Source organism: Thermobia domestica, chromosome 2, assembly GCF_964235325.1.
Source record: "Thermobia domestica chromosome 2, izTheDome1.hap1.1, whole genome shotgun sequence".
NCBI classification, from domain to species: Eukaryota; Metazoa; Arthropoda; class Insecta; order Zygentoma; family Lepismatidae; genus Thermobia; species Thermobia domestica.
In genome coordinates, this window is record NC_137455.1 from 87,940,761 (window position 1) to 87,954,424 (window position 13,664).

General features: G+C 33.8%; 1 protein-coding gene across 4 annotated transcripts in view; it reads left to right on the forward strand.

Annotated features, from left to right (window-relative positions):
* Dhc36C (Dynein heavy chain at 36C) overlaps positions 1-13,664 on the forward strand; it is a 365,150-nt gene that overhangs the window by 61,130 nt on the left and 290,356 nt on the right. For 3 of the 4 annotated variants that reach the window (XR_014128870.1, XR_014128871.1, XM_081743777.1), the window contains exons 12-13: positions 6,875-7,164; positions 12,714-12,836. Coding sequence is in view for 2 of the 4 variants with exons in the window: in XM_081743777.1 (XP_081599903.1) it covers positions 6,875-7,164; positions 12,714-12,836 (413 nt within the window). In the remaining 2 variants the exon portion in view is untranslated. The remainder of the gene's footprint in view (positions 1-6,874; positions 7,165-12,713; positions 12,837-13,664) is intronic. The other variant, XM_081743784.1, reaches the window with a different exon arrangement.

Here is a 13,664-nt window from a genome sequence, read left to right on the forward strand (position 1 = left end):
TTTTTTTTTTTTTTTTTAAATTTATAACTACAAAGGTTTTCTTTACGTTGAGTACACCACTAGTACAAATTAACCCCTTGAATTCCAGCTCTGTAGATAGAGTGCAGAACCTCCGACCATGCTAAACGGAGAGCGTAAACTATCAATATCGGATAATCCGATATAACATACTACATGTCGGCTCTCTTGTTAGTCCATGCACATCACATGAAATATTTTACAACATGTGAAAAGAAAGCCTCAAACCACTTACCAGGTGTAGAGAGTTCTTCAGCTACGATGGCTGGATGAAAATTATAATTATTTTTACATTTGTAGTATGGATTCTCACGGATCGTTCATATACGTCCAATCTCCAACAGACTTAGTCTTGTTTTCGACATCAGATACATAGGAATATTCAGAGTCACTACGTTCATTCTTTTCTTCCGCCGGAACATAATTTGACATACTATAACCCTCCTTTTCCTCCATATTCTACTACTATTGTGATACAAAGTACACAAGAACAAAGAACAAAAACACATGCCTATTAAATAGCAGAAGTTCGTACTCTCAGCAACAGATGGTAATGATCGTGCTTTGCTCATTGCTTGCAAAGGTCACTTGCTCTAATAATGTCACAGCAACACGTAGACTTCGATCCTCCCTGATTAGAATCATTCGTACGTTTTTTGTGGTTACTACATGGAAGAATATTTCCTCTTCAGTCGTTGAAATCAATTACGTACGTAGTGGTAGTCAAGCGGTTAATAAATGAAGAAGAGTACTCACAGTTGTAGTAGAATACAAAGGAAAGTCTTGTTTACTTTTGATGTAATTCCAACACAGAAAATTAGTCACATTTTCTCCTCTGTTTTTATAAGGTAAATATTTATTGAGTCATCCTTTTAACCTTTATCCTGTAGGTCAATTATAATATAACTAGGACCAACTTGAAGGAAATAAATGTGATTAACAATAGTGATCTCAGTAAAGAACTGAAATGTAACTTAATTAATGGAATAAACTGACGGATTAGGTCTTACATGTAAATGTTAATATGTATAGGTATGTAGATCCTTAAAGGTATCTATCCATCTTCAGTTCCACTCCATGCTTGTTAATTTGTTCTGTAATGTTTCTATGTTACTTCATTTCAATAATTTATCATTGTTTTAATTAGCTCTGTTTACTACAATTTCACTCATATTGTTGAAAAAACAATGCATTTTATCACGAAAATTTCTTTTTAAGCTTCGTTATCATACAAATCAAATGTAAACTATAATAAGATTCCCTATAGTACGGTAGATCAATAACCTTTTGAATTTTACTTATTTTAATGCTCCATTAATGTTTTTAAAGACAGGAAAAAAAAAAGTTGAAAAAATTAAGAACATTTTAAATGTAATGTTGATTGAAAATTTTACTGCCTGATGAACGAATTGGAACTTATTGAATAAATTGGTGGATCATTGAATTTATTCAGGTGATTGTAGGGAAATATATAGCAATTTTACATTGAATTATAGTGCTACCAAGATGTGATTTGGATATCACTCATAGATTGCAGCGTATTTTTAACAAATATAGTGTGTTATGTTAGGTTGGTGGAACGTATGAAAATCATTTATCAAGATACAAAAGCTATTTGACCTACTCATTACAAATCAAAGGCATTGTGGAGTTAGTTATCTATATGATAATATGTACTTTGGTAACAATTAAAGGCTAAAATATTAAAAGAATATCTAAGGAATACTAAAAACGAGTTTCTAATCTCAGAGTTGTTAATTTTTTTTTAAACAAAATAATAATAATAATAAAAAGATAAGGTATTTCGAAAGTTCCGAAGTACCTTTTTTCCCAGAAACGGATGAGGTTGCGACATATCTGACTTCACGTATGTAAATCTGGTGGCCTTTGTTTCAGGGTACTTACTACCGGGTCATGGACGTCTTCTTGAAATTCCCTGTCTCGAATTAAGTCACATTTTGTAAATAGCAAGAGAGTTCTTGAGGTATCAACACGAATATAATTCTTGGATTGTTTTAGTTTTATATAACAGTAATTGTTCAAAAGTCTTTTACATTTAAAGGTTGATAGCAACTTAATAACATCTGTGTTGCTAGAATGGACGATCATTCTGACAATCAAGAGAGGACTTGAGGTTTATCTTGATCGCTGGGGAATGCAGTTATCGTTAAAGCCAAATTTCATGATAGAGGTGATGTAGTGGACAATCACTGTAATGGCCGTTCGGAAATGGCTACCGTCGGGGAAATGCCCGTGATGATCTTGGTATCCTTTTCTTAAAGTCCAACAAGAAGCACAAGACGTGTATCGGCAGAATTTGGTGTCAGTAAGGCGTCCATTGTACGGATTCTGCAAACTCACATGTGGAATCTAGATAAAAAGAAATACAAAAGAATTAGAAACTAGCAGAGGACGATCCATGTGGATGGATTGAATACACAAATACGAGGGCCATCCGGAAAGTGGTACCCGTTTGCGCCGCATGAAGCGCTGACGACTCGGGGAGCCGCTGGGCAAGGTCAGACCGCGTCAGTGGCTTGTCTGCCTGCTCTGTGCGAGGTTGCGTGACGCTAGCAGTGCCTGTGTTGTGTCTGTGCTCGTTTATAATGATTAAACGAATTGAGAACCCCGCCAGTTGTGAAGTGAGGGCCGTGATTAAATTTCTTAATGCACGAAACGTTCGACCTTGTGAAATTCATCGCCAATTAAAGGAGGTGTATGGAGACAATGTGATGGACGAGTCCTCGTCTGTTCGGCGCTGGTGTCACAACTTCAACCTGGGGAGGGGGAGTACACACGACGAGGAGCGTTCAGGGTGACCATCTGTCATTACAGACGAATTGCTGAGGTCAGTAGACGAATGCGTGAGGAACTATCGGCGCGTCACAATTGATGAACTCTGAACATTTTCCTAATCTGTCTCGAACAATTGTTCATGAAATTGTCAAAGACCATCTGCATTATTCAAAAATCTGTGCAAGGTGGGTCCCTCGCATGCTCACAGATGAGCACAAAACCAAGCGTATGGCTGCAGCACTGACGTTTCTGGGACGTTATTCCGATGAAGGAGACTCTTTCCTGAATCGCATCATTACAGGGGACGAAACATGGGTTTGTTATGCATCACCTGAGAGTAAACGACAGTCCATGGAGTGGCATCACGCTCATTCACAAAAAAAAAAAAAAAAAAAAAAAAAAAAAAAAAAAAAAAATCAAGACAGTTCCCTCCACCAGGAAACTCATGGCAACCATATTCTGGGATCGACGAGGTGTACTGCTCATTGATTTTATGGCCCGTGGAGACACAATTAATGCTAATGCGTATTGTGAAACATTAAAGAAATTACGGCGGGCAATACAAAATCAACGGCGAGGTCTGTTGTCTACAGGCGTCATTCTCCTTCATGACAATGCCAGGCCCCATGCAGCTGCGAAAACACAACAACTTCTGCAGCAATTCAAGTGGGAAACCTTCGACCATCCACCGTATAGCCCGGAGAGCGTTCACCTCTGGTGCATGGGGTCCCGGGTTCAAACCCTGCTCCCGCCAAGTGAACTTTGTGCTGGACAAACACCGTGTGCGTGGGTTTTCTCGGGGTTCTCCCGTTTCCTCCCACTTTCTTCATTCCACCATTTCACTCATTTCTCATAATCACCGTCTCCTTTAGCCTAACCGGCATAACCGTGGGACGTAAAACTCAAAGATTTCATTTCGTATAGCCTGGACTTGGCCCCTTCGGATTTTCATCTCTTTATAAAGCTTAAAGACTTTCTGGCTGGAAAAAGATTTGACAGCGATGAAGAACTTAAACGAGGTGTGACTACGTATCTCAATACGCTGGCGGCGGAGGACTATGACGCTGGAATACAAAAACTTGTCACACGGTATGACAAATGCCTCAGTTTGCTTGGTGATTATGTGGAGAAGTAGTGTAAAGTATGCTCTTTCCAATAAAAATTTGTATATTTGTCAATATGTACTACTGTGTCTTTATTGCACAAACGGGTACCACTTTCCGGATGGCTCTCGTGTTGGTGGAACATCTGAAAATCATTTATCAAGCTACAAAAGCTATTTGATCGACTGATTATAAATCAGAGGAATTGTGGAACTATTTAAATAGTTATCCATGTGATAATATGTACGCTGGTAATAATAGAAGACAAAAATATTAAAAGCGTATTTAAGGAATACTAAAAACGAATATATATAATTTTAAATTGCAACATGCAGACAAAGGGTATTCTTAGCATCCTCTGTCTGCATATGATTCTGGACGTTACCTTGTTCAATTAAAATTCGGCTTCCGGAAAATGAGAGGCTAAAAACTAAGTCTTCTCAATGAAAACTAACGCCAGTAAGTAATTGGTTAGGTAGCAACATAAAAACTAGTATCATTTCTCCTTAGCAGGGTGAGAGTGTGTGTGAAAAACAGGACACCAAGAAGGCAGCAGTAGCTACGTGTGTTGTGTTAATATTGCATTAATCCACATATACTCATGTTCATCTGGCGAGTTTGTTTGTATTTGTTTAATTCATATAATCTTGTGTGTTATGAAATGCAAATATATTTAACAGTCTCAAAGCAACGTTCAAGAATTATTAAGTTACCAGCGCCTATATAAGGATTACATCGACCAGATGTGAAAATGAGTTGCAGAGTCCTTTATCCAGGAGTGGATTGACAATGATTGTCTATGATTTTATATACGAGGGGCTCAACTATGGATTGTAAAAATAACTTGCGAACTGTTATAACTATCAACATGCTAATTACAGCATTACATTAATAGGAAAGTTCTTTTGATCTGTGGTACTGCACATGACCACCTTGGGACTGAGTAAATATGACGGATTCCAAAATGGTAGCCATGCTCTAAAAGTACTCTAAAACATTTATTCTTTAACATGATTTACACAAGTAAAGTCTATTCTGCTATAACTTCATCCATTTCGGAGGAAAAAGGGAGTGTCTTATAATTTTGAAATTACCTTTTAGTGCCAGTAATATTAGAATTTCGCAGAAACGGATAGCAATTTAGAGTGACTAATTAAGGAATAGTGGTTTATTGGAAAAAGGAAAGACAACTAGGATGAACCTTGATTCAAAACAACTGGGATTAAGTTGTGAGTTTGTCTGTGACGAGAATAATCGCCCTCCTTGCTGGTCTATATATATAGGGTGTTTCAAAGCAACACCAACAACGTTTGGGAGTTGATTCTTGACACCAAGATAAGACTTACATATATATATATATATATATATATATATATATATATATATATATATACCAACCTGGGTGCACAAATGCTATCTTTCGGAGTTACACTGCCAAAAGCATGAAAAAATGAACTTTAAAGGTCGATAGCTCGAAAACTATGAAACCCTACCGTGGTCGGGTCAAGATTTCACGTAGGAACTAATATGTGCCCTATCCAAAATTCTATGTTTCAGAATCCTAAGGTACTCACGCAACATTTTTCATAGAATGAGTTTAGCTATGGGCATGTAATTTGAAATACCCACGAACTAACTCAATAAAAATTGTTGCGGAAGTACCGCAGCATTCAGAAGCATGCATGCATGCATATATATATATATATATATATATATATATATATATATATATATATATAGATAGATAGATAGATAGATAGATAGATAGATAGATATAGATAGATAGATAGTATTTTGTTTTTTTTATCTTTTTATTATCTCTATTTTAATTTTTATAGCTCTTTCCTGTTTTAATGTTCTATTTTGTATTACTTTTATTTATAAACTATGCTTTTTTTATGAAGTTTTATTTTGAACTTTAAATGTACAGTATGTGTCAGTCATTGGCCTTGTCATGACAGGAACAAATAGTTAAACCATAATCGTTTGTTCATTCATTCATTGGTGCACCCGTTGCGTGGTTCGATTGTCGATGAAACAGTGTTGAACATTACAGTGGTTCGGATTCCTCTTTAAATTTTACGTTCACGTCTCATAAAGCTTCGATGTTGAAGGACACTAAACTTTATCAAACAAACAAACAAGAAGAAAGAAGAATATTAAAGTCGGTCACTAATAGCAGTGGCGTTTATCCCGTTTCGGCTTAGGGTTCTGGATTGTTGATGTTAGACCACTTTCTCGGAAGACTGTATACATAAAGTGTGGTTATCATTTTAGTCGTTCTTTGCTAGATTTTAACTATTTTGTCTTCTCTTATGAAGAGGTCCGATTAATTTTGAAGGTGAAGCAAGAATAGATCTTATTTGAAACGGTAAGCAGAAGAGAAATTCCAGTGTAATAGTGTTTTTGGTACTGCCAAATTAATTATCTCAAGTTTACTTGGATATAGTTCTTTACTTGAAAGTTTAATTGTAAACTTTTATTCTGATATATTAAACAAATCATAAGAGAGTATTGGTAATGAATATGTTCTATTGATGTTATGCTTTCAAAGAGCAGGTGCTGAAAGAGAATTCTACTTGTCAGTGAGTACGTTGGAACATCGAGGATAAATAGAATGTTTTGTAAGTAGATATGATTTATATCTACTTGAAAAATATAAGTATCGAAGGCCGTGATTGAAATATCAATATATAGATCACATAATAAAAGATATAAGGAAGGAAAGTTTTGACTCAGGATAGAGAAGAATGAAAAGCTGCGTGAAATCAATTGAGAGATTGTTGACCCAAGAACAAGATTTAAAAATAGACAGTGTCAACTGGAATAGAAAATTCTGTCGTATGAACTGACTCATAAAGGAATATTTTGACTAAATAATACCGTCTTTTTTACATATACCACTCGATGAGTGTAACTTTAACCTACTAACTTATAATGTATCTTTCATGTAACAGGTCTTGGGGCAAGTTGAAACGTTCAAGGAACATTTGCCTATTGTTCAAACTTTAGGAAATACTGGTATGAAGGATAGACACTGGGAACGTGTGTCTGAAATTGTAGGATTCCCTATCAAATTAGACGAGGAATTAACTTTGGGTAAAGTGATCGATTTTGGTTTAGATGAATATGTGGAAAAATTCGAGGCTGTAAGCGAAGCTGCAACAAAGGAGAGTAACCTAGAAAGAGCCTTAGATAAGATGTTCAAAGAATGGGCTGGCATTGAATTTGTTTTAAATCCTTACAGGTAATCACTTAATATTTGTTTTGTACCGCATCAAGTTAGAAAGCATCTTAACTATTATCCTGTCAGCATGGTCTTATACATGCCTAACTACAGCGCACAAAAATGTAGTTTATATATATATAAACAAAAAAATGGTTATTTACCAATAAATTCTCCGGGTTATTTACCAATAAATTCTCCGTGGGAAAACTAAATATTCTCCAAACGTATCGAAACAACAAGCTTGTTCCGCCTTTAGTCGTAAGGTAACAAGGGCAAAAATGGATGAGAGAAATATGATATGGAAAAATGAATACATACGACTAAATAAATATAACGTGAGATATGGGTACTAAAACTACGAGCAGAACACAGCGAAAGAAAGAGTTCAGTTGAAGGAAACGCGGCGTCTATGTTGGTCACTATTGCCAGATCCAAAATATACATCAAACGTAGGTAACTAGATTTTATCAATGCTGCCAAAATCCAGATTTAAAGCCGGTTTATATTTATGAATAAAGAATGTTGATTTACGAATAGAGAATGAATTCTTTCGTAGGGCATTATTAGATTATCCAAATGAACTCAATGACGAAATACAGTTTTTATATCAAATAGGACAAAAGCGGTTATAATTTGCATACCTTACAAAAGTGACTTAATCAAACACACAGATCGATGCAAGCCTGTAAAACAATTATTTCCAAACAAGCAAAAGTTTGGTAAGGAATTCCTTACTTTCCACAATTATCGACAAAATTTCAATGCTTTCTTGCAAAACATTAACATATCTGCTTCTAGTATCCCCCTCCCCCCAAAAAGAAGTTTAGTAAAACATCTTACCGGTTATAAAAGTTATTTTGTTGTTCCACTAAATGGGTCAGATATTTATCGTGCTCAATGTAAATGTGACTCTTCATATATAGGTCAAACCAAGCGCAATATTAACACCAGAATTAAAGAACTCATTGGACAATCAAAAGAAATCACAAGAGGAGGATATATTGGGATTGTCACTTCACCTAAAACAGCATACACACAATATAAAGCAGGTTAATGTCATAGGGTCAGCAAAAACAAAACAGCAACGGAAGATTAAAGAACCATTCTTTATTCATAAATATAAACCGGCTTTAAATCTGGATTTTGGCGGCATTGTTAAAATCTGGATACCTACATTTGATATATATTATGGATCTGGCAATAGTGACGTAACACCGCACTTCTTTCAACTCAATTCTTTCTTTCGCTCACTGTGCTCTACTCGTGGTTTTAGTACCCATCACATTGTATTTGTTTGGTGGTATGTATTCCTTTTTCCATACCATATTTCTCTCATCGATTTTTGTACCTTACCACTGAAGACGGAACTAGCTTTTTGTTCCGAAACGTTTGGAGAATATTTACTTTTACCCACGGGAGGATTTATTGCTAAATAACCAATTTTTCGTTAATTTGAATCATCCTCTCATGTGCCTATATAACTTTAAACATCTATTTACTTTAAAAAGCCAGAACATTTGGGCGCATATATGTTAACCAGGGTTCCCACTCGTCCTGGAAATCCTGGAAAACCTAGAAATGTCCTTGAATTGATTTCGTCCTGGAAACATTCTGGAAATGTCCTTGAAAATGCATTTGTCCTTGAAATTTACAGAAATACTGAATGTCAGACTTTTCGTAATTATAATGAAGATTTTAATTGATAGCTATTTTTGTTTACTATTCCTGTTTTTATGCTGAATAATAATTTTTCATTATCCTGCATGGATGGGTGGTTGGTGGGCTTTCTTTCTCCTAACAGGTTGGTTGGCTGAAATAACTTCTTTCTTCTTTCGCCTACTAGTCTGTCAACCCATTCTTGGATACTGGCTTCACTAGCACCATCCTCCAAAAACTGTGCTTTATGTACCAGTATCAATCTTCCATAATCAGTCTATTTTCGCAACAGTACTTACTCTTCAGTAAAATTTCATATTAATGCTACTTGTGAAGGTCATAAAACAAGAGGAAAAAAATAGGTGAAAATGTACAGCAACTGCAGAGAAAGAAAAGAAAATTAATGGAAACAAGTGAAGCTTTGGAGACTGAAGCAAGCCAGCTTGCACATGAAGCAGAGCAGAAATCTTGCTTTACTTTATTGACAAAGCCAAATGCTATCCATGAGCAGGTTTGTTAAGGAAGAAATCACTCAACGCTATACTCAGTTGAAAAACTTGTTTCCCTTTAACTATATCTGTCACACTGTCACACAGTGAAGATGCCATGTACGAAAAATAGATTTTTGTTGGTAAATTTGTTCGGTGCACTATTAAAATGTCATGTAGAAAGAATGAAAATGCATGTTCTGAATGTGGGTTTATTGGGTTGGAGGCCACCAAAAACAGGGGAGTTGAAAAAAAGAAAAAGCTACTGTACTTTTCATTTCACTGTTGTGAGTTTTGAAACTACAGTTGCAATCCTGTTATACCTTCCTGTGTCGAAGTCCTGGAAAATTGATGATTTGTCCTGGAAACGTCCTGGAATTTTTTTTTGCGGGGGGAAAGAGAGTGGGAACCCTGGTTAACTCTTATTCTCTGTGTCCATTTCAATACACATGAAGTTTATTGTGTTATTTCTTATTTTTATAATGCTATGCTGTAGTTGGAAACCTTTAGAACATTTGGATAGATACTATATTGTACTGGTAATAACATAACTTGGTGTCTGACGATTTTCGTTTTGAATCTTTGAAATACAGAAGTATTTTTGTTAACAATTAAAATAAAATCAGGTTCAAAATGGTTAAACATTAAAAATCGAGAAATGTACTTCAAACAAAAAAAAAAAAAAAAAAAATTACACACAAACAAACAAAACAAGAACTATGAATGCATTTATATAAAAAAAAAAAAACATTGCATTTCTTAAAACAAAAGTTTAGTTTAACTACTCATTTTACGATATTACATTAACCTGTTTACTGTCGTATGATCTTTTGTTACGAAATTACGATGTTTGTAATATGGGTTCTAACTATTAATACATAGTGTGAAATTTAATATGCTTAATTGTTTTTTAAAACTTATTATTTCTTTTGCTATTGTTGGTTATGGATGAACTTTAAAATATTGAAACTACGAATATTTCATGTTACTACATGAAAACTATGTATTTTAAATGTATTCATCCCGACACTATTAAAATGTTCATATTTAAGTTAATTCGTGGGATTTTAGGTGACAAGTTCATTATATCAATAATTTTTAAAATTTTGTGTGGTTTTCCTGTATGAATTTTGTGCACGAATTGTAGTTGTGCAGTTTGGATGTTTTTTTTTTTTTGTTTTTTTTTAAATCAAAATTTCACTTTTTTGTTTTTAAGTTAGCATTCCGTCATATTCTCAATTTTTTTTTTTTACTTATTCTTTAATATTCTGCAACTTTAATGGTGGATCCTTCTTTGTCAGTCTGACGTTTTCGATGTCATCTTATAATTGGGAGAGACATTTCTATGAAGTTCTTCATTGTAAAGCAGATTGGTCCAATCTCACTGTCAGATATACTTTTGTTGCTTAGAGATCTTTTAGCAGCCAATCTCCTTGAGGCCAGACGTCTATTCATGTCGCTTTCCAGTATTTCATTTTTCTAAGTAAAAATGTCGTGTAATCTAAGTGGAAAAATCGTGAAAGTTTCAGAGTAGTTCAAATCCAGTACATGGTTCCGGTTTTCGTTAAACAATGGACTGTAAGGAGTGACAAAAGGTATTTCTGGGAGGTGGGCTGGCTGCTCCCATAATCTGTGATCAAAGGTGTTGCTTGCCGTATTGGACATTTGCCGTAAACAATGACTCAAAATAGATATCCTGAAAGTGACGTGAAATTATTATGTACAATCTTTTTAAATTTTTTTTTCTTTATTTATTTTTACCATTTCTTCTGACTGTTTTATGTTTATGATGAACAACATGTTTATAATGTCTAGCTAAGAGAAAGTTTCTTTTCAGGGTTCATTTTCAAACATTTCGACAAGGTAGTTCGTTTCTGATTTTTCAAGGACGGGGGAGGGAGAATTTCACACATCACTACTGGAAATGTTACCGTGTAGATAGTTGCACAGCATCTTAAAATATTCATATGACCTCTAAAGTAAACCTGTATCATCAGCGGATGTAGATTCATAACACAGAGGTGTAGATGGGATGACATTCGTGGAAAAAGTACAATAATACGTAAATATAAACAGAAGTGTAAATAATAAGTTGTGTCTAACCAATCTTAAAAAGATAGGTGTAAACAGGCTTTTTTTTTAAAAAGAAAAAAGAAAAGAAAAGAAAACTTTCAATTAAACTACTCATAGTGTTAAAAACCATAACAATAGTTGCACGTAGTTCATATTTAGTTATAAAAGTTTTTGCAATACTTATTAAATCATATGCGATTGTATAGTAGTATTAAGCAAATTTAAACATATCGAACTTCGTATTTAGCTGTCAAAGAACAATGAAACATCCATTACTTCTTTATTACCTACTTTATATATAAGCTCTTTGTGGCCTTCGTAAATTAGAACACCATTTTTCTTTACGGCACGGACTTCTATCTGAAACAGGATAGGTTTACATTTAACAACTTATTTGTTATACTAAAAATACTAAGGCAAGATCGTAGGGAGATGAGACCAAAAGTGGGCATGCATTCCTGAGAGGAGAGGGATTCGAACCCGTCTCAATTTGGCCACTTCTGTTGTCAAGTGATTGTTTGAGCACTGAGTTTTTTCTCGTGTCTTGGTAAGCTCAGGTGTGGTTAACAAACTGCGCTTCTGTGACAGGTAGCCTGTAAGAAAAATACTCTCGTATAATAATAATAATAATAATAATAATAATAATAATAATAATAATAATAATAATAATAATAATAATAATAATAATAATAATAATAATAATAATAATAATAATAATAATAATAATAATAATAATTATTATTATTATTATTATTATTATTATTATTATTATTATTATTATTATTATTATTATTATTATTATTATTATTATTATTATTATTATTATTATTATTATTATTATTATTATTAATTTTCATTATGGATAATAATTTTTCATTATCCATATTTATCGTTGTATAAATATGGATCAGCAATGACTAGCATACTTTTTTTCATAATATACTGTTTTGTTAAGTTAAACGTTTTAAATCAGAACATTTTGAGTAACATATATATTAATGAATATGAAATAGTGGAGCATTCATCCTTCTTTATTAATCTCTGCGTTTCTAGATATTATTTTAGATATTTTTGTCATAAATGGGAAATTACTTAAACAAAATACTGAATAAAATTATTGCTGTATGTTTCTGGAGTAGAGATGTAACAGTTACATATAAATTGATATGTAAGTATTGAAGCTATTCTTGGTAAGAAAATTAAAGAATGAAGTACCCCTCCTGTTTATACACACCATGAAGTTACAAGAATTGGTCAGATGTAGTGGTAAAACTGTTTTGTACTTATATCACGTGAATATGTTGTACAGCTTGAATCTTAGTTACATTTTTTTTTCATTTTTCTCCTCAGAGATTCAGGTACCTTCGTTTTATCTTCAGTTGATGAAATCCAACTTCTGCTGGATGACCATATTGTAAAGACGCAAACCATGAAGAATTCTCCCTTTATTAAACCTTTTTTCAAACAAGTAAGGCGAGTATTTTTTTTAACCTATCTTCGTAATATCAAAGGAAGCACTCTCTATCAGAGCTAGATGAAAGAAGTTTTGGAATTATAGGAATTGGGGGTGCTTGAAATTAGTTCTGAGATTTTTAGAAAAGGGAAATCAAATATGTACGTTGGTCGTCAAATGCCACTTATAATTTATAATTGCGTAAACTGGATGTTTAGGTGCAATTAAAAAAGAAATAAAATAAAATATTACAAAGCAAACATTGAATGAAAAATAAAAATGGTTTATATATATATATATATATCATCAGTGTTGAGATACAAACAACGTTAACATTTAACAATTGAGTACCAGATTTTGTCAATCATTCTTAATTTCTTTCTTTGTTAACTTGTGAGTGATACATGATTCACATCACTACACACATTTAATATCATAGTTTTCATTGTGAATATAACTATGACAACCAGGCGCGCACCCAGAAATTTTTGTTGGAAGGGGTCCAAGTTTGGGGAAGGAGGGTCCAATACTACAAGCCACTACATCTATGTAGTATTGAACGAGTATTACTCTGCGCCCGAAAAGACGATAAGTAATTGTAAAATATCCACCTTTATTTTCAGAAAAAACAATAGAACCAGATAGATTATTTTTATAAGAGAAAGAATACAGATGAAATATAGGATCAATTTTTCATGGTACATCAATCATTTCCCTGTTAAATTAGTATAGTTTTATTGAGAAAGTGTACAAATGTATGTTGAGTTGGGAACTTTTAGGGAAGGTCCGGACCCAGGGAACTCCTTCCGTGAATCCACCCCTGATGACCCACAAACATAAATGGGACT